Here is a 25,405-nt window from a genome sequence, read left to right as displayed (position 1 = left end):
CAGAAAGTTCTGACTTTGAGAGGAAAACTTTCTAACCTTTCAAATCAAAATCAAAAATGAACAACAGAGTTCTTACATACTCCCTCTCTCTAGCCAAACAAAGGAGAAAAACATGGACAGAAACAAAAATGACGTCCACCTCAATACCGCGTCCTAAATAAACTAAAACAAAACAAATCACTCTTAAAGCTCTTTTAGGAGTGTCAGTGAACTTGATTAGCCAAATCCGCTTAAAGGGATACTCCACCGTTGTCATTTTTTATTTTCTATTTTTAAATCGATATTCATTCTCTTATTTTTATTCTTACATTTGTCCAATTTATTTATTTAAATCAGATCTTTATGTGAACATTTATTCTACCGTTCAAAAGTTTTGCGTCTGTTTGATCACCAAGGCTGCATTTATTTGATCAAAAATATGGTAAAAACTATTGTCAAATTGTACTACTATTTCAATTAGCTGTTATATATAGGAATATTTTTAAAAAATATTTTTTATCATCATTACTCCAGTCATCAGTGTCACATGATCGTTCAAAAATCATTTGAATATAATGATTTGACATTTCTTATTATTTTCAGTGTTAAATGGTTGCTGCTTCATATTTTTGTGGAAACTCTCATACATTTTATTTCAGGATTCTTTAATGAATAGAAAGTTTAAAAGAACAACATTTATTTGATATATATATATATATATATATATATATACAGTATATATATATTAGGGATGGGCAACTATTAATCGCATCCAAAATAAAAGTTTGTGTTTACATAATATGTGTGTTTAGTGTGTATAATTAATTTTTATATATAAATACCCACACATGCATGAATATATTTAAGAAATATGTGCATGTATATATTTGATATATATTTATTCACAATTAATATTATATATAAATATAAATATTTGATATATTAATAAAACATTTTTCTTAAATATATACATGCATGTGTGTGTATTTATATATACAAATTAATTATTCACACTAAACACGCATATATTATGTAAACACAAACAATTTTGGATAATAATCGCGATTAATTGTTGCCCATCCCTAATATATATATATATATATATATATATATATATATATATATATATATATATATATATATATATAAACAAAATTGTGTTTTTTTTCTTTCTTTTTGTTTGCCTTCTACTCTAAATCCAAATTCAGTTTCAATCAATCTGTGATTGATCCATGCTTGGTGTTTGTTCACAATATTGCTAAAGCATTAAGCTATTATGTAGCAGCCGTTTTTGACATTTAAATCCCCGGTTATTGTCGATAATAAACCAGCTCATTATTGACAGAACAACATGTGGAGTGAGCGCAGAAACACTCACTCGTGCTCACGGAAAGAAGGGTGGAGAGATAGAGCAATACAAGCAAATGAGAAAATAAATGAGCATAAGGAACAAGGTTTTCTTTTGATCACTCGCTGATGTTTCAGGCAAATGTGTGTGTGTGCGCGTTGGCGTATGTGTGTGTTCGCGCAGTTCTCTCAGAAACCGGCGTCTCATTAAATCCAGCAACTCTGACACAAACAGCAAATTCTTGAGCATATCTGATGCCACTGCTGGCTCAGTTATTGAACTCATTTCTGCTTTAAAAAGGGTGTATTCTACACGCACTGTTTTTTTATCCCTGCAAGTCCACTTATAATAAACAGTAAGCCAAGGTTAAAACGTTAATGAGCATGAGCATTTATTTGTTGTTGCTGTTTTTGCTACTGCAACTTTAAGAATGACCTCTGTTGTGATTGGTCAACCACACAATGTTGTGTTGTTTGACTGCTCAGCATCTTTCTCTAATGACAGCCATTTAAAATGATTAAATGCACTACTGTTCAAAATTTAGCATCAATAAGATATTTTACAGTGTGAAGAACATTTTAATAACCTAAAGAAGTGCTATTCCCACTATATCCTTTATGTAATGGAAATATTCCATTAAAGGTTCTTAGTTAAACTATTGATGCCAATAAAGACACTTTTTTTAAAGGGATAGTTCACTTTGAAATTCATTTTTGGTATGTTTTAGCTTACCTCAAGGGCATCCAAGATGTAGGTGTCTTTGTTTCCACAGTAGATTCAATTTTAATATCTTTAGGTCAAACCGTTCGTGTCTGTCAGTCATATAATGGAGGTCTATGGTCACCACCTCAAAGAGCATGCACAGAGAAGTCCAAATTAAACATGATTTAATGACTCGTAAATGTAAGTACACATTGATGGCCTAAGACACGAAATGAGCAGTTTGTGTGAAAAAACTAACAGTATTTATCTCGTTTTTACCTCTTGTAATCACAGCCACGTCCAAGTGATCTGAGGGTGCGGGTGCTTCAGTCTGCGCAAGTGCCGAAAAGCGTTGGAAGTGATCTCTCGTCACTAAACATATTTAGATATTCAGGAAATCGCAATGGAAGATGATTTCGATATATCAATAGACAACGTTGATTTTTTTTCCCCACAACCATGCGAGAGATCACTTCTGGCGCTTTCCGGCACCGGCGCTCTCAGATCACTTGGACGTGGCTGTGATTACAAGAGGTAAAAACGATATAAATACTGTTCGTTTTCTCACACAAACCGCTCGTTTCGTGTCTTAGGCCATCAATGTGTACTTACATTTACGAGTCATTAAATCATGTTTAATCTGGACTTCTCTGTGCATGCTCTTTGAGGTGGTGACCATAGACCTCCATTATATGACTGACAGACAAAAACGGTTTGACCTAAAAATATCAAAATTGAAACTACTGTGGAAACAAAGACACCTACATCTTGGATGCCCTTGAGGTAAACTAAAACATATCAAAAATGAATTTCAAAGTGAACTATCCCTTTAAAGACTGTATAGGGAACAGTGTACCAGGTACAGTATAGCAGGCCTACATCATTTAAGACTCAAGCCAACGCCGCCGTGCCATCAGTGACGGGTCACGGACAAACATATTGGCACTTTAACTGTGAAGATGTGAGCATGTGAACTCGTCCACATCTGATTATCATCCGAGCGTGTGCCGGAGACCCCGGTCCCGACTCGACTCACGGCTTCATTAAAATGACAGTTCTGTCATGCTGATGAAGTCCACCGGCGAATAAGGGCTGACGTGACCCTCGGGTGAGTGAAAGCCCGGTTCAGCTCTATTTCTTGATCTCTCGTTGCTGTGTGTATTACTCGGAGTGTATTGATGTGTGTATGTGTGAGTGTGTGATGGGCTGAATCCAATCACAAACTCATTTTATGGAGGTAATTTTCTTCAAGGTGACTCAATTCGGCCTTTATATATTGAAGCTAAATGTACTGATGTCACTGTAAAAGAAATCTCAAACTCGGCACACACACACACACACAGAGAGTGAAGCGCTGCAACACACAGATACAGCAGACAGGATGCCAATCACCAAACGCCGAGTGCCTGTCAAGCGAGGAGTTTTGCCGCAGAGTGAATCCGACAAACACAATCTCTCTGCTATACAAATACTGTGATGCATACTTGCTTCTGTAACCCGCGAGGGCGTATAGAGATTGTTTTTTGGGGAATGGATGCTGGGATAGACTTCTTACCCCGGAGAAACGTGGAGCGATCATATCACTGTCATAACTTACTTATCTCCACAATAGCGGCGCTGACTCTATTATGGCCGTGTTGAATAGAATGAACAACAGATAACGCTGGGACAGTGGGCTTTTTGAAGATTGTGTTTGTCCATGTCCGTGTGTGTGTGTGTGTGTGTGTTTGCCTGCATATCATTCATCGCTATTGGATTTTTTAGGTGATGGCTGGTGAATTGATTCCTTCTCTGGAATCCATTGAACATCTTTCCGTTTATTGACAATGTGCAAATTTAACATGACTCTATAATAATAACATGTCATTATAATTAGTTACTGCCATATGCACACACACTTACTGAATGTAAGATGATCATCTGCATTGACTTTGTATGGCATCTTTCTAAAGCTCAAGATTGACTTTCATGAACACAAGTAGCAATATTCTCTGTTTAAATAAAGTCAAACCAACAATCACAAGTTGAATTTAGAAAAATAGATTCAGTCCAATTCGCCCTGTTTCTTCCCAGCATGAACCATAGTTGCATTTGACCATTTTCCAGTTTTATTTACACTTTTGGGTTGATTTTGTCATATTTAAAGGAGTAGTTCACTTTTCAAAACACTTTTGCTGATAATTTCCTCACCCCCATTAATGTCATCCAAGATGTCCATGTCTTTCTTTCTTCAGTCGAAAAGAAATTAAGGTTTTTGATGAAAACATTCCAGGATTTTTCTCCATATAATGGACTTCAATGGGAACCAAACGGTTCAAGGTCCAAAAGACAGTTTCAGTCTTTTTCGAATCTTTTCCCGAATCGTTTTGTTCGTTGAATGAACCAAATGACTCTTTTGATGAACGACTTCGAACAGGAGAGTCACGAATGCGCATCACAAGGCGAGCATTTGAGCTTATACAACTTAAACTTTGTTATTTATTTATTAAATGAGCGATCGTTTCGCTTGATAAGACCCTTATTCATCGTCTGGAATCGTTTAAAGCCCTTTGAATAGTTTGCAGTTTGCACTGAAACTCTCAATAGGACCTTGAACCGTTTGGACCCCATTGAAGTCCATTATATGGAGAAAAATCCTGGAATGTTTTCTTCAAAAACCTTAATTTCTTTTCGACTGAAGAAAGAAAGGCATGGATATCTTGGATGACATGGGGGTGAGGAAATTATCAGCAAATGTTTTTTTCAAAAGTAAACTCTATTATATTATGCATCACACACTGTACCACTTTGCCCCTGGTTACACAGACCAGGCTTAAATCTAACTCATTATTGAGGTGTTTTAACCAAAAGCAACTTAAACTGACATATTTTAATGTCAGTGCCATTCTTTTGTCTCAGGATGCACACCAGTAATGTTTTCTTTTTTTCTAAGACACGTGAACTAATGCCTAATCCTGGCTTAATCTAAACCCTGTCTGTGAAACCGGGCCTTTGGACTACTGCAATTATGGCTCTTGTATGATAAATTGCTCACAGTTCTTCATTTGTAAGTTGCTCTATACAGATAGAAAATGACTAAATGTGCTGTATTGCAGGTTTTAAAAGGTTGCACACAATCGCTGTCTCTCATGTCCAATCACAGGAAAGCTCTCGATGAAAATGAAGGATGTCTGGGTGCTGCATAAATGGCTCTTCTTAACTTGTAAAATAACTTTTGATAACACTGCTGAAAGGCTTACGTAAACTGAAATTGTTTATAACTCTTCCAAGCAATGTCATTTCCAGCAATGAACCATTTTGAGAAACTTTTAGTGAACCTTTCTTAACATAACCATTCATTTTTCTTACATTTTAATAATAGAAAGAAGCATTTTCCATCAAATAACCTTTTAAAGGCTCTTCATGGAAAAAAACAACAACAACTTTATTTCTAAGTGTTTAAAGTTTAAAATCCCACTGGTAACATCTAAATGAACTTGTTTTATTACTGAGTAAAATATTATTTAATTATTTATTTAATTATTAATTTATTAATTAATTATAATTATAAATTAAATTAATTATTTAATATGACTGACGACCTGACAACATTTAATCTATAGCAATAAAAATGATGTTTAGTGTCAGGTCAGGTGTATTTAATTTTTTTTTTACACATCCAGGTTCGCAAAATCATTCATTTCAGCAGAAGATCCGTCGATGAATCCGGTCCTAGTGTTCGCAGTAGCCGGTGGAGGGCAGAGGCGGGCAGCTGGATGCGGGTTAAACCGAGAAACACGGGACTCACGCTGCTCATATTCGGCGAGCGCCGAGCGCACATGCATGCATCTGGATGCTGAAACCCGAAGACCCGATCTCCAGCTCCTCTGAACACATCCAGAGCGAGAGAAGCAGCTCAAACGCGCTCTTATACAGTGCGTGCGTGCGCGCTCTGAGTCTGAACTAATGAGCAACTCATGCAGAGGAGTGTGAGAGAGAGAGCGCGCGTAGATGAGAGCTAGAGGGCGGCGGCGCATCGCTCCATTCCTCCAGTCCCGGGACCTTCTCCTGATCTCTCCCGTGAGGAACACACGCTGAACTTGGGACGCGTAACGGCGTCGGTCCTCCGCGCACCACCACCGCAGCTCCGAACCAAACCGAAGAGGGGAACCGAATATTCCGCGCTGAGGAGTTTTCCAAACTCCAAAGTCATGGGGAAAAACAGACGCCAGAGATTTGGATTGGGATTAGTGCTTCTCTTTCTGTGGATTCTGCTGAAAATAGTTGACGCGCAAGGTAAGATGACCAATCCATTATAGAGAGATTTTCATGTCTTGCTTTTAGTTCTTTTTTAATTATTAATTTTACATCACATAGGCTATTGCAATACGTATTTTAGGCTACTCACACCATCGGAACGTTATTTGTCTTCTATTTTATTTCGCTGATTTTTGTGCATGCTTTATGCAAAACAGTCATTTCTACTTTGAAATTGAGATCTGATCTTTTGAGACCGCAAAAGCCACAGCTATTTCTCAGTAGCTTGCCTGGACTCTTAAAAATAAAGTTTTTATTGGCATTTATGGTTCCAAGAAGAACCGTTAACATCCATAAACATTTGCATTGCACTAAAGGTGCTTTTGGGTGGATAAGGATTATTAAAATGTTCTTCACAGTAAGAAAAATTCACTGAAAGGATCACTTTTACTGGATGTGGATCAATCTCTGAAATGGTTGTGTGTATATATATGCGATAATGGTTCTATATGATCACATAATAAGCTACATTATCTAATATTTTCTGGTTTTAACAATGTTTATGCTTTAAATGTTGGGGTGGGGGGGTATATATTATTAAATAATGTAGTTTAATGCAGTGAGTGAATTTTTCATGGCCTTTTATTCATTGACATTTTCTGGCAGTTGTCTCTAGCACAGAGAGACTTCATTTGAAATACATTTACAAAAAAGGATTTGTGAAAATGTTGTTATTTCTAAAAATAAAAATAATTTCTAAAAGTAATTGACAGGATGCTAATTAAAGGGTTAGTTCACCCCAAAATTATAATGATCCTATAATTTACTCACCCTCAAGCCATAGGTGTAGCCTATATGACTGACTGACTGCCTTTCAGACGAACACAATCGGAGTTATCAACAAAAAAAAAAAAAAAAAAAAAAAAAAACCCTGGCTCTTACAAGCTTTAAAATCGGAGTGAATAACTAAGATTTTAAAGCCGAATATGGCTCCAGGGGGTTAATGAATTCATACATTTTTAAACTACAATCACCAGCTTCCGGTAACAGTCGGACGTGTCTAGTTCCGGTGGAAGAGTGACCTCTGACCCGACGATGTAGGAATCAAAATCTCAGAGCCAGGATATTTTTTTGATTGCATATAAGAAAGTCATAAACATCTAGGATGGCTTGAGGGTGAGAAAATCATGGGATATTTTTCATTTTTGTTTGAACCAACCCTGTAAGTTTTCCCTATGTTGGCGTTATCCGAGACTGATATGATATGATGGAAAGCGCGCTAGAGCAACGTAACTTTGCGCGCATTTATGTAGCGCACTTTAACTCATAAATGTGATTTTTGTAGTTACTAGTTTATTGTTCCTCCTGCTGGATGGGTTATTTATGAATCAGGTGTAGCATTTTGTCATTACGGATTCCACTTTTTAAGTAATAATTTACATTTTATACTAGTTTTATGTTGAAATATGTTTGTTGAAAGTAGTATGTTGTGCTTATTTGACCTCTTTGATAATAACCACTTTTAATTTAGATAATCAAAATGGTTTACTGCTGTCAAAAATGTATATTCTGTCATCATTTATTCACCCTCACGTCATTCCAACCTTATGACTTTCTTTCATACACTGTCTCCGTCAAGCGCCATCTTTGACGCATGCCAAGTTTTAATAGGCACAAGCACAAATGTATATTGAGAGGATGAGATTTCACTGAACAACAACTTCAATTTTGGTCTGTTCATCATTCAAATCTATCATATAGTTATATGGACTTTTATGAAGCTTTTGACAGAATAAATCACTTCCAATGTGTGGAAAACAGCAAGTATGCTTTGTTTTGCATGGAAGAAAGAATGTTTCTAATGACATGAGGGTGAGTAAATGAATGTCATTTCTAAGTAAATTATTCCTCTAAAATCTATTTTTCCTCCACATTTGATCTTTCTTTTTGTAGTTCTAGGTATGAGATAATGCAATTTTGCTCTTGCTCCAGGATTTGCGGGAAGTTGTGTCCAAAATTCGGTGTTCATCACTCTATATTATAACAATGCAAAGCATTTTCCCATTTCCATCTGTGTGAATGCGTGCTGTAATGTAGAGTTATGAAATTAGAGAGCATCTGTCTTGTGTCTCGGTCTTTGCAGAGTGTTTTATGAGTCCGTAATGGAATCAGAGTTCATATGCGACTCCAGTCTGCTGAAGAGCGGGACGTCGTTAGAGGTTTCTAAGTCACTTTAAGGAGACAAGACAAAGTGGGAATGACTCCGTTTGTATGCCGCGTGTGAGTGTGTTTGTGTGCTTAGGGTAAGTGGTGGCCATCAGCTCGGAGACACAAGAAACCAGCAGCCCATTAAAAAGCCATTAGCTAAAGCCGTCTCTCTTGCCGTCGAGTTTGTGTTGTGTGTCAAACAAACAGCAGAGAGAGAGAGAGACACATGGGGCAGTGAGATTTCAGAAAGAAAATCAGTCAGCATATGGACTATTTTCTTAATATATGTGTTATTGCAAGCGATTCATTGCTTAAATTACATTAAATTAATAAATTCCCTGTGAATCAACTTCCCAACATTTTTCAACTGCTCCTGTTCAGCGCCTGTTTAGCTCCTGTTTTCATGATCGGTTCATGATATATACAAAATGAAGTCCCGCCCTCAATTTTATACTTATATTGTTAAAAATTTTGGGGTAGGTAAATTTTTTTGTTTTAAAAAAAGTCTCTTATGCTCACCAAGGCTGCTTTTGTTTGATCAAAAATACAGTAATAACTGGCGTATTGTGAAATATTATTACCTTGTAAAATAACAGTTTTCTATGGAAGCTTGTTTCCGCCACTGAATAAGTTAAAATAATTGCGACTTTTTATCTCACAATTGCGAGAGATAAAAAGAATTGTGAGATACTGTATAAAGTCGCAATTGCGTGTTATAAAGTCAGAATTGTGAGATATAAAGTCAGAATTGCGTGATATAAAGTCGCAAATCTGAGAAAAAAAGACAGAAGTGCGACTTTTTATCTCACAATTCTGACTTTTTTTCTCAAAATTGCAAGTTTACATCTCGCAATTCTGACTTTATAGCGAAAGTCCGATTTATAACTTTCTGACTTTATTGCGAGTTCATATATGTCGAAATTCTGACATCTTTTCTCGCAATTGCGAGTTATCAGGCCAATTTTAGGGGGAAAAAAGACTAACTTCCCCTCAGAATAGTTGATATCTCACAATTCTGACTTTATATCATGCATTTCTGACTTTATAACACGTAATTGTGACTTTATATCTAGCAATTCTTACTTTATATCTCGCAATTCTGACTTTATAACACGCAATTGCGACTTTATATCACACAATTCTGACTTGTATCTTGTAATTCTGACTTTATAACACACAATTGCGACTTTATTTGTGTATTTATTTATATAAACTCGCAATTGTGAGAAAAAAAAGTTCGAATGGTGAGATAAAAAGTCGCTATTACCTTTTTTATTTTTCATTCTGTGGCGGAAACAAGCTTCCGTAGTTTGCTACAGATGCGTATTGAGGAAACAAAATCTACTGTTTTTCTGAATGAACGAGTTAATTATCTCAGAAATACGAGATAATTTTTCATGGAAAATTTTTCATTTTTCACTCTGTTTTTATGAATTAATGAGTTGCTCCTAATTTTTGAGATAATCTAGTCATTAATTCAGAAATACAGAGCTAAATCTTTTTTCACTCTGTTTTTATGAATTAATGAGTTGCTCCTAATTTTTGAGATAATCAAGTCATTAATTCAGAAAAACAGATCTAAAACTTTTTTCCATGAAAAATTATCTCATAATTCTGAGATAAGTAACTCGTTAATTCAGAAAAACAGAGCAAAACCTTTTTTTTTTCCATGAAAAATTATTTCGTAATTCTGAAATAATTAACTCGTTCATTCAGATTTTTTTGAATATGTCGTAAAATGTATTTTATTCCTGCGATCAAATTTTCACTTCACTCTTCAGTATCACATGATCCTTCAGAAATCATTCTGATATGATGATTTGCTGCTCAAGAAACATTTCTGATTATTATCAATGTTGAAAACAGTTGCGCTGCTTCATAATTTTCTGGAAATAGTTTGTCGATTCTTTGATGAATAAAAAGTCCAAAAGAACAGCATTATTTGAAATGGAAATCTTTTGTAACATTACTATCACTTTACAATCACTTGTGACATATCTGAAGTATTCATTTCTTAAAAAATAAAAAATAAAAATAGACCTTTAATGACCCAAACTTTTAAATTTAATATATATATTTAAAATGGGTTGACTTCAGTGAAAAACTTTCACGTCGTCTCCAGAACTACACAAACTGTGATCCCTGGCTTGCATTTGTCTAGTACAGTTCAGCATGGCCAGCCTAATTTCACACAGCGTTCACACTTTTCACACATCTACCCGTGAATGTGTGTGTGTTGGGAGTGACAAAAAAAACGTGCAAGAGGGGATCTTCGAGACTAGCCGAGAGTTCACGCGCAGTTCTTAACCTCGCTGTCTGTGTGAATAGTGACTTCTTCTGTTCTGTAGAAGCGGTTTAATGTTTTCTCCCAGCACAGCTGCCCACACACATCCAGAGAGACTGTAGATGGGCTGTTTACTGTGATTGAAGTGGACATTCATTTGGTGGTGTTTGCTAAGGCAACACAAACCCCTGACTCAAAGTATTAAACTTTGGCGTGTCATTTGTACGGGCAAAAACCCATAACGCTCTTGCGTCGTGATGGCGAGTTTTGCATGGGCGATCGCCACTCATTTTGTAGTTAAAATTAGCCGAGCTGAGATGGTAAAAATCATACTTCGAGAATGTCAGCTGGGTATCCTCATTAGTAATTTATAGGAGATAAAGAAGAGAAATATAAAGAGATTGCCATTGCTTCAGGGAAAAAGTCCCATGATCCTTTGCGTTGCTGACATTAACCTGCTGACCTCAGGGCATGAGTGCTGCACTCTCTGTTGAAGAAATGCATGTTGTTAATGCGAGTGTGATCTTTTTGAAGAGTCGTGATGAATACAGAAGTGTGTGTGAGAGGCACGCAAGGTCTTTTGTTTTATGCTGTTCTTTGTCTTCTTTGTTTCTTTTAATTGGATGAATGTAACGCAACTGTTTCGTCATGCACACAAAGACAGTCAGAGTGTGTGTTTGTGAACATCTAAAGGCCCTTCACATGACTCGCGTCAGGGTTTAAAACGTGACTCTCAGTGTGCCGCTTTGACCTCCTCAAAGGGGGATTTTTACAAGTTTGCTTGTAGTTAAAACAGTTGTTTCTTGATGTCAATCATAAAAATGTGACTATTTTGACAATATTGATTTTTATAATCTTAATATTTGCGCATTTCCTCTGCAACCGCTTGAAATAGTGTAATTCTTTGACCAAACAGCTGTAGAGTATTATTTTTACTATTCTTTTTATTTATCATTGTAAGTATTATTTTTACTATTACATTATTCATTAATATTTTGAATTGGCTTTTGTTTTTTCAGTTTTCATTTCAATTTGTGCTCATGTGCCTTTGTCATTTTTATTTATTTTTGTAATATTTGTCTTTTGCTTTAAGTTTAAGTATGTCGATCAATTCAACTTAAAAAAAATCTATAGAAATGTTGTCTAACTGAAATGAAATAAGTTTTTAAGTTTAAGCTGGTTATTTTTCGTTAAAAAGTTTAAATTTCATTTGACGCGCGTTATCTTGCATTGATCACATGCTTTCATGCTTTTGTTTGAATTTTTTAATAAAGTCGGAGCCGGTTCTGTACTCTCCATTGAAGTTACGCAAATTTTGAAGCTTCAAAAAAGTTTCAAACTAATCCATACCAATTGAGTGGTTTAGTCCAAATTTTCTGAAGCGACTCGATCGCTTTATATGATGAACAGATTTAATTTAGGCTTTTATTCTCATATAAACATTGATCAGCGATCATAAACAGAAGCTCAACCGAACCTTCTTTATGTGCAAGAATGAACCTCATTGGTTCTTGCTGAAGCTCAAACGTGATGCGTAACAGGAGAATGAACCCAACCCGATCTCACGACCAAGTCGTACGAATTCGACGAATGATTAAAAAGTGGCTAATTCGTAACAATTCATATGACCTCACTCGTACGAATTAATATGATTTTGCTAAATCGTACATATTTTACGAATTGGCCAATTCGTATGAATTCGTACGAATGACCTACCCCTTACCCCGCCCCTAAACTTAACCATCACGTGGGTTTAGACAAATCGTACGAATTAGTACGAGTGAGGTCGTACGAATTAGTACCAATTAGCCACTTTTTAATCATGCGTCGAATTCGTACGAATTGGTCGTGAGATAGTGTTGAATGAACTAGGGATGGGACGATAACCGGTTTCACGATAAACCGTGATAAAATGTACTGACGGTTAGTATTATCGTTTAAAATTTAATTATCATTAAAACCGTGTTTGATTATCGCGATTTTAATAACTCACTGAATCCTGTCGGCCAGTCTGACGCAGGCGCGCAGCACGCAATATTTTTTTTTAAATTACTATTCGAGAAGGAATGGTTCAGCCTTTTAAGAGGACCAAATCTGAGGTGTGGTCATATTTTGGGTTTTACAAAAAACGATTAAAAATAACTTTTGGAAATAACAATCACAGTCCTGGACAGTGAGTGAGCTTACACATTAAGATAATATTGGATTTTCTCCAGTCATTGTTAAAAAACAAGCTAACAATCCTTGCTAACTAGCGTTAGTGAAGCGGCCAGATGGATCTTTCTGCCTCCACCTAAGCTCCGCCCACAAAAAAACGTCACCATGTTTACCAACTGTAAAAGGGTCTATAGAATCTTGGTTAAAAACTGCATAGAGAGGCTTGTTTTATTTGTTGTTTGTTGAATTTCAATTATAAAACTTGTTGAAATGTTTTCAGTGTGAGCATCAGTTCTTTTTGAGCACTTTCATAAATTTTTAACAAAACCGTGATAATATTGATAATCACGATTATTTTGGACACTATAATCGTGATATGAAATTTTCATACCGTCCCATCCCTAGAATGAACCTCATTGGTTATTGCTGAAGCTCAAACGTGATGCGTAACACTAGAATGAACATCATTGGTTCTTGCTGAAGCTCAAACATGATGCGTAACACTAGAATGAACCTCATTGGTTCTTGCTGAAGCTCAAACGTGATGCGTAACATAAGAATGAACCTCATTGGTTCTTGCTGAAGCTCAGCCATGATGCGTAACACGAGAATGAACCTCATTGGTTCTTGCTGAAGCTCAAACGTGATGCGTAACATAAGAATGAACCTCATTGGTTCTTGCTGAAGCTCAGCCATGATGCGTAACACGAGAATGAACCTCATTGGTTCTTGCTGAAGCTCAAATGCGATGCGTAACATGAAAATGAAACTCATTGGTTCTTGCTGAAGCTCAAACATGATGCGTAACATGAGAATGAACCTCATTGGTTCTCGCGCGTCAAGTGAACATACTTGAGCTTCCGTTTACCATAACTGATGTGTGAGTTGATGTGAATAAAAGCCTAAATGAAATATTTTCATCATATAAAGTGATTGCTGTACTTAAGAAAAAAATCTGAAAATTCATATGGATTAATTTCACAATCTCTTTAATGAACTTTTTGAAGTATCAAAGTGGTAGTTAGTTGCCTATCTATGGAGGTACAGAAGTCTCTCAGATTTCATTAAAAAGATCTTCATTTGTGTTCTGAAGATGAACGCAAGTCTTAGGCGTTTGGAACAAAATGAGGGACTGTAATTAATGACAGATTTTTAATTTTTGGATGAACTATCCCTTTAAATGGATCCATTTTCTGCCCAGTGTATTACTTAATCTTCCCAAACAGGCAACCAAACACACGTGCTTCCTCTGAAAGAAGTGCGGATGATCTGAAAAAACACTGGTGTGGCAAGCAGGGCAGAGCCGAGAACTGTGGGAATGGAGCGAGACTGGTGTGGCACACAGCTACGCTCATTAGCACTAGCGCAACCCGCCACGCTCGGTTCCCACGGCACTCAGCCCCGTCCCAAAAACCCCACAAACATGTTAGATGTAGTTAAGCAATCTCCACTGTCAGTGTATCCTTTAGCACAGTCGTTTGCTGTGACAAAATCTGCCGGCGTCATTACATAGCGATTGGCCCATCAAGCCAAGCTTCAGCTGATAACGCTAATGTGAATGATACATCCCTTACGCCGCCTTCACACTGGCAGTTGAAATCCGCTCCGATGCGGCTGCGAAACGACCGGAAGTCATTCATTTCCTATGGAGATTCGCAGACCGCATGCGAATGGGTCCGAAACGGGTCCGACCGAGTGCGGTGCGAAGAAAATCGTGTCTGTTGGTCATCCGGATGCGTTCAAAAATTTGAACTCTTGCGAAAAGCTACGGACGGTTCCTATCCGACAATTCCAGCGGAAGTTGAGCGTTGCTATGGTACTGATAAACAAACCTGAATTATTAATTTTTAATAAAATAAATAATGATTTTATAACGATAAGTTGTGATGTCATTTTTTATTTTCATGACTTTCTAACGTTTATAAGGGCAGTTAATACAATTAAATTGAAGGTAGACATTGAACTATTGACCACTATATCACATTTTTATTCGACCTGACATGTCAACGTCCTGAGCAACTTTCCTCACGCAGCATAACCCTCATCAGAGAGATCATACAGAACTGACAGAATCAAACTTTAATCTCTCCGCAATTTTTGTTCTACCCGCGTCCGACGCTTTTCACTGTGTAGTACGACGTCCGTTGGGAACGTATTGCGTATTACGGAGCTGATTTCAACTGCCAGTGTGAAGGCTGCGTTATAGTACTATACAATACTATAGTATTTTGGGACAAACTATAGAACAATACTATAGAGTAATACAATACTATAACACTGGCAAGGGACCTCCAAACAAACAAACAAAAATCAAAATGGGGCACTTTAATATTAGGGATTTCACTGGTTTAGCCTTCGAGGGAAGCTTTTTTTCCTTAAAATTTTCATAATGTAGAGTGTGTTAATGAAAACATAATACTTTTACATTTAAATGTGAATTTGCCGTCCACCACCGATCTCTCGGCAACCCTTTTTTTTTAAATAAAAATGCTGTCGTCACCCGCGCAAATGATTTATGGGGTAGGATCGGGTAGGATAGTCCGCGAAGTGTCCGTTTCTGTATCCTTCCTTTCTAGTGAGTGTAGTGTGTTAGTGGATAGTGTGTTAATTTATATGATAATACAGTATGAAACTAGATGAGGTAAAATAAAACATGCATACTACTGGCATAGGAAAAGTGAAAAGTGCAATAATTCTGATGAAATATAAAGATGAAAATGATTATCGTGATTCTAATTTCTGAGCAAAATATTAGTGAATATCAGTCTAACCATTATCGTGCAGCTCTAGCCTGTGTGGATTTCACGTTAAACGGTCTCTCAGTCTCTCTTCAGGCAGTGTGCTCATCAGAGACTGTAATGACTGCGATTATGATGGTTATATATCACCTCTGAGCTCCCCCCCACACACACACAAATATCTCAGCACAGACGGTCCGTCACACACAGCAACACACGGCCCGTTTGCTCCCGCAGCGGGTTCACTTGCACAATAGGAGCATTGTGTGCGTCACAGTAGCGCTGAGAGTCGGCCTTGCGAAACGCAACTTCTGTACGGACAAGAGTGAGTTCTGGAGGGAAAAAACGGGGCCAGCGGAGATGCATATTTACATGATGTGCATGTTTCCCGGGCCTTTGATCATGGACGTTCGCAGTAGTCAGCAGTAGCGTTGTGATTCTGCTGTGTTGGGGATGCTATTCTTAGCATGGATGATAAATGTAAAAACACTCTCCGGGAGAAGTGCGCTCTGTTCGTGCCACGTTTTCTGTGCACAAATAATGATGGTCTATAAAAAAATTATGCCCTTCCTTTAAAGGACTAACATCTGTGACCGGTGCTGTGCATTACCTGAGTGCTTTAGGAGATTGACAGCTTCATCAGCCAATCACAGCAGCTTCTGCTGCATAGAGGCGGGAACAGAGTCACTGTGGCCTAATTACTGTAAGTTTTTAGGGCATAAGTGTCTTATGAACTTTTGTAGTGAAGATGTTTTGGGTTTAACTAAAACAATTAGTTTCAATTATTTGATCAATTATTTTAATTCAATTCACATTTATTTGTGGAGCTCTTCACAATACATATTGTTTCAAAGCAGCTTTACACAAAATGCATGTGTCTACACTCTAAAAATGCTGGGTTGTTTTAACCCATCTTTGGGTCAAATATGAACATCAAAATGTTGGGTTACTTAAAAATGTAATTTAAACATTTAACCCAATGCCTGAGTTTGTCCATATTTGACCCAAAGATGAGTTAAAACAACCCAGCATTTTTTACACTCTAAAAATGCTGGGTTGTTTTAACCCAATTTTGGGTAAAATATGGACAAACCCATCCATTTAGTTAAAATTGTAATTTAAAAATGGAACCCAATGGCTGGGTTTGTCCATATTTTACCCAAAATTGGGTTAAAACAACCCAGCATTTTTTAGAGTGTACATTACATTAATAACAATTATTTTCGTTAATTGAAATAAATCTGAAATAAATGATACATTTTAGATAAACTTAAAAAATAAACTTAAGTTCATTATTAATTTAAAAGTGAAAACAAGTATCATGTGACACTAAAGACTGCACTCTAAAAAATGCTGGGTTGTTTCAACCCAAATTTGGGTCAAATATGGACAAACCCAAATGTTGGGTTAAAAATGTACAGTTGAAAGTGAAATTTATAGTTGGGTTACAATTTTAAATTACACTTTTAACCCAACATTTGGGTTTGTCCATATTTGACCCAAATTTGGGTTGAAACAACCCAGCATTTTTTTAGAGTGTGGACTAATGATGCTGAAAAATCAGCATTGCACCAGGAATAAATAATTTTAATAATATTACTGTTTTTACTGCATATTTGATCAAATAAATGCAGCCTTGGTGAGTAGAAGTGACTTATTCACTCTAAAAATGCTGGGTTGTTTTAACCCAACTTTGGGTCAAATATGGACAATCCCAAACTTTGGGTTAAAACTATAATTAATTATTATTTTTTTTCAATTAACCCTGGGTTTGTCCATATTTGACCCAAAGTTGGGTTAAAACAACCCAGCGATTTTTAGAGTGTTCAGAAAATGAAATATTTTGTACAGAAGAGTATTATATCACAGAATACTAAATGACCTGATGTACTTGCCCAAATATTGAATAAATATTGAATTAAAATTGGACAATAAGGGTTATGGCCGCACGATCGTGATATGGCTTGGTGTGATTATCAAATCAAAAGGCTGCGATTTAAATATATATATATGCACTACATGTTTCAGAGTAAAGCTATTATTTATTATTATTATAACCATATTTATATATAATCACAAAATGTTCTCCAAATTGTGCAGCCCTGCAAACAAGCACAGCAAAACTATCATTTTGTTTATTGCATTTTAAATCCATTTTTTATTTAAAAAACCCCAATTAGATTTCTTTTTCTCTAAATCATGCAGGCCTACACGACAGCCGTATCCAGTGTATAGTGTGCACTGCACAGTGTTCAATAAGTATTATGTTAGTATTCCATTCTGAACATATTGTAGCCAATTTCCCAGAAGAGAAAGACTGTAAATTTTTAATGCACATCTGCTAAAAGGTGTCAACTTTTAAGAGTACGCTAGCATATTGATAGACATGGACTAAAAGCCACAAAACTCCCATTTTGATTTCATGGGGCCTGTAAAATCATCCGGGTCGTGATCCAATCCTCCAGGTCTGTGTTTGCACAGCTCTGATTTTGTAGAACTGAAGCTGATGTAAATGTAAGTCCATGATTGGGCTTCTTGGAGCTCTTTGGTCAAGCTTATCGGATCTCTTTTCCCCGGTTCATTCCTAGTTCAGCTTCCCATTCAGGTTTAGATGTTCTTATCACTTTGACTGCATGGAAATTCATCAAAGTCCACAGATGCCACACAGAGAAAACCCTCGCATGATGTGTGTCAGAACTGGATCTGACATTTGGTGAGGTCGTGAATGATATCTGTTTGTGTGATTGGTTCTGACCGATGTGATGATGGGAGTAATGATCCCGGTAAGGGAGAGATGCGGTGTGTAGTCGTCTCATTAACCGCAGGAGGTGCTCCTGTAGAAACTTGTTTGAGGTTTGAGAAATTCTCAGCGGGAAACAGAGATTGTCTTTGTGATCTGCACATTGTCTCTCTCTCTCTCCGTCTCTCTCGGGGTGCGTTTGGTGTCGGCGCTGACGATGGTGAAAGTGAGGAAAAAGGGAGTTGTTTGGACTTTGAACTTCTCAAAAGCGTCCTGACTCTTACTGATGTCTTTGTCTTTTTAAAATGTCATCTACGCACAAGGAGCTTTTTAAAAGCGACAGAAAACAACCAAAGAAATCTGTTGATCCCTGTTGTTGTTTTTTCTCTCTTTCCTTTCCTTTTTTTATTTTGGAACAAAAAGCTATCTTTGACCCTGTTCCAGAGTTCTCTGATGTGACAGGATTTCCATTAATAGAAAGACAGGTAGAACGAGAGAATGATAGACAGATAGATAGACAGATAGATAGATAGATAGATAGATAGATAGATAGATAGATAGATAGATAGATAGATAGATGGATACTGTACATAGATATAGATTCTGTAGATAGATACTGTAGATAGATATGGATGGATAGATAGATAGATAGATAGATAGATAGATAGATAGATAGATAGATAGATAGATAGATAGATACTGTAGATAGATATAGATTATGTAGATAGATACGATAGATATATATATGATAGATATAGATTATGTAGATAGATAGATAGATAGATAGATAGATAGATAGATAGATAGATAGATAGATAGATAGATGGATGGATGGATGGATGGATAGATAATGTTTATAGATAGATACAGTAGATGGATGGATGGATGGATGGATGCACTGTACATAGATATATGGTCTGTAGATAGAATCTGTAGATAGATAGATAGATACTGTAGATAGATATAGATTATGTAGATAAATAGATGGAAAGATAGATGGATGATAGATAGATAGATAGATAGATAGATAGATAGATAGATAGATAGATAGATAGATAGATAGATAGATAGATAGATAGATAGATAGATAGATAGATAGATAGATAGATAGATGGATGGATGGATGGATACCGTACATAGATATAGATTCTGTAGATACATACTGTAGATAGATATGGATGGATAGATAGATAGATAGATAGATAGATGGATAGATAGATGTTTCCACAGTATATTTGTAAATGTATGTTGTCATGGATTAATTGAGATGTTAATGTAATCTCCTAATTAAATTAGAGTGAATTAAGCCCCTTTGTTTTTGAGTGCATTGAAGCATTTGGGTTTTTATGAACACATCATTTAAATGCACACACACTTTTGTTGTGTTATATGCAGTATATTCTGCTGGGAGTATATGCAGTTATATGAAGTATATATTCTGGCCCAGGGAGCCCGCTTTGCGCGGGTGCAAAATAGAAATGATACACGCGTCAGTGTACAAAGTCATTTGCGACGGGTGCAAGATATCCGTTCAGTTACAGCCATGAGAATGATCAGCTCAGCATCTGTCCAGATTTCACTGCATACGTTTTTCAATCATTGTCTGATTCTTCAACCACTGCTTTAATTATGCAGCCAATGACATCAGCGGGAAATTAGGGAAGCGGGATGTATGCTAATTAAAAGATGAGAGATCGTCATCGACTACTTTTGAAAAGGGCTAATGGAGAATTTGGCACGTAACTCGGGTTAACGCACACGCTCTCTCTCAAGCGTAATGAATCATTTTATCTGCAGATATTGTTTAGTATCACTTTCTGTGCAGAGGCCGAGAGGAACATTTTATTGCTCAAACGTTACTAGATGTCAGAGACTTAATGGAGTTATGTGTTATCATAGTATTTCATATAAAATGTGAATCGATAGTTGGTCTTGGGAGCGTTTGGTGAATGTTTGAGTTCATATTGAGATCTCTGACTTTGTTTTTGCACAGTTTGAAACTTCATTGAGCTCTCATTTACGCCGGGCGCTTGAAACGGATCTCTCGGGAAACAAAAATAGCACTTTGAACTTTAAACTGTATGGCTGGTATCAGCGGGAAGCAGGACTCGGTGTAACACACAATACGTCTTAATGTGTGGTAATTAGTTCCCTGTAGTTTCATTAATTGATTCACGGGTGAATAACCACAGCTCAGCGAAGACAAGTGAATCTGTTTCCCTGCGGCTGACGTGAGGTGAGGGGGAGAAATGGGAAATATTACTGTAAAGATGGATCCAGATTGTAGTTTTTGAGATTTTTGATGATGTACAGTTCTGTTTGGGGTCGATTTGTACTGTTTTCTCACCAAGGCTGCATTTATTTGATTAAAAATACAGTAAAAACAGTAATATTGTGAAATATTTTTACAGTTTTAAATAACTATGTTCTATGTGAATAGATGTTGAAATGTAATTCATGAATAAATTAATAAATAATTTATTAATAAAATAAATAAATTATTAATATTATTAATTAATAAATAATTAATAAATTATTAAATAAATAATTTATTAATAAATAAATGTCACATAAGTAAGTGTCACATGATCCTTCAGAAATCACTCTAATATGATGATTTACTGCTCAAAAAACATTTATGATTATTATCAATGGTGAAAACTGTTGTGCTGCTTCATATTTTTGTGCACTGTAAAAAATATTGTTGGTTTAACTTAAAAAATTAAGTAACCTGGTTGCCTTAAAATTTTAAGCTGATTGAACTGGAAAAAGTGAGTTATTACAGTGAAGGAGATTGATTTAATCATCAGAAACTCAAAATAATAAGTTATCTGAACTAAATAAATTATTTAAGGTGACAAAAGAAAAAATGTTGTGATAACAAATCCTGAAAATATTTTTTTTTACAATGAGAAACTATCGTTTTTTTTTCAGGATAAAGGATTCTTAAAGTGCGAAAGAACAGCATTTATTTTAAATAGACATTTATAAATGTCTTAACTGCCACTTTTGATAAATGTAATGCATCCTTACAGAATAATAATAATAATAATAATAATTTCTTTTTATATATATATATATATATATATATATATATATAAAAAACGTAAAAGATTTGACCGGAACCTTTTGTATGTTAACTCTCTTCTTAAAATTGTAATATTTGCATTTATGTTGATTTATGTTATGTTCATAGCATTTTGATCTAATAAATAAATAGCACCAGAGGAAGTGAGATTATTTAGCTGTGTTTTCTTGCATGTCTGTGACAGACATTGAGGTCACTGAGTCTCTCATAACATCATGATTTCTATGGCATGAGATGAGTCAGCCCGTCTCTTTGTAAAACCTGTCACAAAAATGTGACAAAGGCACTGTCTGATGTTCTTCCTAATGTTGCATTGTGGCTTTATGTGAGGGATATTCTACATATAGAGATTGCGTCACCACATGGGATAAAAACCTTATAAACCTCTAATGATAAAGTTGTTAAAAGATGGATTTTGATGCAAAACATTTCATGTTGCACAGTTTTAGCCAACTCCAAAGTAACACAGATATGTATATTTACTCATCAGCATCTGTTTTTCCTCTCATTTAGCTCTTGAGGTGTTCATTTCGTTTTTTTGTAACATGTGATTTTATTGTTTTAGTAAATGAATGAAAAAACACTGTCATGTCACTGCACCAAGTATGCATTAGACAGAAGTCATCTGTATTTCTGTTGATCTATATCTGCAATGAACTTTCGAATTTTCTATTCGATATTTGCATTATTTTTTTATGTTGTCACTTAGTGATATGGATTATTTAGTTGTTTTTCCTTTTTCACAATTTTTTAACTCCCCAAAGTCAGTTTTTCCTCTTATCTGGCTGACTGGCTCTCGGTGAGTGTTCATATTTGTTTTCATGATTTGCATTTTTTTGTGTTTTTGTAAAAAATATTAGATCATGACACAAAAAAACAAGCTTCACGTCACTGTACCACGTATGAATTTGACGTAAAGCATTAATATGTATAATTTAGAAGTCAGCTATTTTTCTATAAGTCTGTATTGAACATTAACGTGTTGCAACCATTGGTGTTAAGTGATTCTGAGCTTTTGTTGCGGCGCGTTTGAGCGACAGAACCGAGAGTGTGGAAAGAGTGGACATGACCGTGTAAGACGATCTCTCTCTCTCTCACTGACTGACCCGGGTAAGTGGATTATACTGTGAAATTTAAACTATGATAATTTCTTTCACAGAAAACACTTGAATTACAAACCGCTTTCATAGCAATTAAAATAATCAGCTAAGTGGCCGTTCTGTTTCAAAGCTGTGTTTTTTCTGTTATTAAGAAATACAAAAGCACTTAAGTGTGTGTGTGTGTGGGAGAGAGAGAGAGAGTGTGTGTGTGTGTGAGAGTTAGTGTGTGTTGATGAAGTCATCTCTCTGGCTGACTGGGGAGGACAGAAGGAATGTTTACTGGAGACATACAGTTTACCCCCCCCCCCCCCCCCCATACACACACACACACACACACACAGAGGTATGCAGCCCAGGCTATCTTTAGAGAGTGAACCTATTACTCTGACACACAGATACACCACATACACACACACGCACTGACAGACAGATGAGATCAACCTCGAGTCAGATCTGATATGAGATTTTTGTTAGAAATCAGAATAGAACAAAAGGTAAAAAAAGTATAATAAAATAAAAAAAAGTATAAATCAATCAAAGAGATAAATTAAAACAGCCAGTAGAGTAAAGTGTAGAATAGAGTGTAGAGTAGTATAGAGTAGAATAGAGTATAGAGTAGAATAGAGTGTAGAATAGTGTAGAGTTGTATAGAGTAGAATAGAGTGTAGAATAGTGTAGAGTTGTATAGAGTAGAGTAGAATATAGTGTAGAGTAGATAGAGTGTAGAGTTGTATAGGGTAGAATAGAGTATAGAGTAGAGTAGAATAGTGTAGAATAGAGTGTAGAGTTGTATAGAGTATAGAGTAGAGTAGAATAGAGTGTAGAATAGTACAGAGTAGAGTAGAATAGAGTGTAGACGAGTAGAATAGAGTGTAAAGTAGAATAGAGTGTAGAGTGGTGTAGAGTGTAGGGTAGTGCAGAGTAGAATAGAGTGTAGAGTAGTATGGAGTAGAGTGTAGAGTAGAATAGAGTAGAGTAGAATAGAGTGGAGAGTAGTATAGAGTAGAATAGAGTGCAGAATAGTGTAGAATAGAGTGTAGAGTTGTTTAGAGTATTGAGTAGAGTAGAATAGAGTGTAGAGTTGTGTGCAGTAGAATAGAGTGTAGAGTTGTATAGAGTAGAATAGAGTGTAGACGAGTAGGATAGAGTGTAGAGTAGAATAGAGTGTAGAGTGGTGTAGAGTAGAATAGAGTATAGAGCAGAATAGAGTGTAGGGTAGTGCAGAGTAGAATAGAGTGTAGAGTAGTGGAGTTGAGTAGAATAGAGTATAGAGTAGAGTAGAATAGAGTGTAGAGTAGTATAGAGTAGAATAGAGTATAGAGTGTAGAGTAGAATAGAGTGCAGAATAGTGTAGAATAGAGTGTAGAGTTGTATAGAGTATTGAGTAGAGTAGAATAGAGTGTAGAGTTGTGTAGAGTAGAATAGAGTGTAGAGTTGTATAGAGTAGAGTAGAATAGAGTGTAGAGTTATGTATAGAGTATAGAGTAGAGTAGTATGCTGCCCTACAAAGCAAAAAGGCAGTAACTACGCAGAACTGAGAAAAATGACTTTTGCTAGGGCTTTTTGCAGTTACTGTACAAACGATTACCATTTTTATCTAAAACGACACGCATTTAAGATAAGATGTTTTGTTGTATAACAAAGGATGCCTTGAATGTCATGAAAAGTGTAATAATTAATGCTTTATCAAAACTGCAGTTACTGCCTTTTTGCTTTGTAGGGCAGTATAGAGTATAGAGTAGAGTAGAATAGAGTGTAGAGTTGTATAGAGTAGAGTAGAATAGAGTGTAGAATAGTGTAGAGTAGAGTAGAATAGAGTGTAGAGTAGTGTAGAGTAGTGCAGAGTAGAATAGAGTATAGAATAGAGTGTAAAGTAGAATAGAGTGTAGAGTAGTATAGAGTGTAGAGTAGTATAGAGTGTAGAGTAGTGCAGAGTAGAATAGAGTGTAGAGTGGTGTAGAGTAGAATAGAGTAGAATAGAGTGTAGAGTAGTGCAGAGTAGACTAGAGTGTAGAGTAGTATGGAGTAGAGTGTAGAATAGAGTGTAGAGTGGTGTAGAGTATAGAGTGCAGAGTAGAGTAGAGTGTAGATTAAAGCTCTGGTGTTTGGGCTCGTTTGGTTCTGGTGGCGGTGTCTCAGAGGTCGGGAGGTTCTGCTGTTTTTTTAGGAGCTGGAGTGAGACTCTGAGCATGTGCTGTAGTAGAGTATAGAGTAGAGTAGAATAGAGTGTAGAGTAGAGTGGAGTGGAGTGTAGATTAAAGCGCTCTTTTGAAAGCTCTGGTGTATTTGGGCTCGTTTGGTTCTGGCGAAGGTCAGGAGGTTCTGCTGTGTTTTAGCTGAGCTGGACTGAGACTGTGAGCATGTGCTGGATGAGTGTCTTTGATGGAGCGATGAGGGAGAGGATGGACAGATCGGATGGCCTGAGAGAGGGGCTTTAGCGTCTGGCGTGGTTAGCGTGTTTAGAGTGAAGTTTCCCTCTTGCTGTCAGCACACCAAGAATAATGAAGACATGCAGAGACACACACACACACACACACACGCACTCCCAACGACATCTGGAACGCGTTACTGGCCTTCATCCGACTTTTACACACTTTACACCAGAACAGGCTACTGATAACAGCTGAAAACAATTACTGAACTGCTGTTAGTGTAGATGGGGTTAAGTGTGTGTGTGTGTGTGATAGAATTGCACTGCAAACAGTAGTTAGATCACCACTTAGAAATGGTCAAACACCCGGGAGGATTGCAAATCGCTGCCATTAAAGACTCTCTTCTCAAAAATAACAACTTTATATTACAAAACACATTGTATAGAAACAGTT

General features: G+C 36.4%; 1 protein-coding gene across 7 annotated transcripts in view; it reads left to right on the top strand.

Annotated features, from left to right (window-relative positions):
- The window catches only part of unc5ca (unc-5 netrin receptor Ca), a 214,184-nt gene that overhangs the window by 26,976 nt on the left and 161,803 nt on the right, over positions 1 to 25,405 (top strand). For all 7 annotated transcript variants that reach the window (XM_089130606.1, XM_089130605.1, XM_089130607.1 and 4 more), the window contains exon 3: positions 5,692 to 6,304. In XM_089130606.1, coding sequence (XP_088986732.1) covers positions 6,220 to 6,304 — 85 coding nt within the window. In that variant the 5' untranslated portion in view covers positions 5,692 to 6,219. The remainder of the gene's footprint in view (positions 1 to 5,691; positions 6,305 to 25,405) is intronic.

The sequence above is a fragment of the Pimephales promelas genome, chromosome 4 (genome assembly GCF_988280905.1).
Source record: "Pimephales promelas chromosome 4, fPimPro1.hap1.1, whole genome shotgun sequence".
Classification (NCBI taxonomy): domain Eukaryota; kingdom Metazoa; phylum Chordata; class Actinopteri; order Cypriniformes; family Leuciscidae; genus Pimephales; species Pimephales promelas.
The sequence above is the reverse complement of the archived record's forward strand: the minus strand, read 5'-3'. Positions and strand labels throughout refer to the sequence as shown.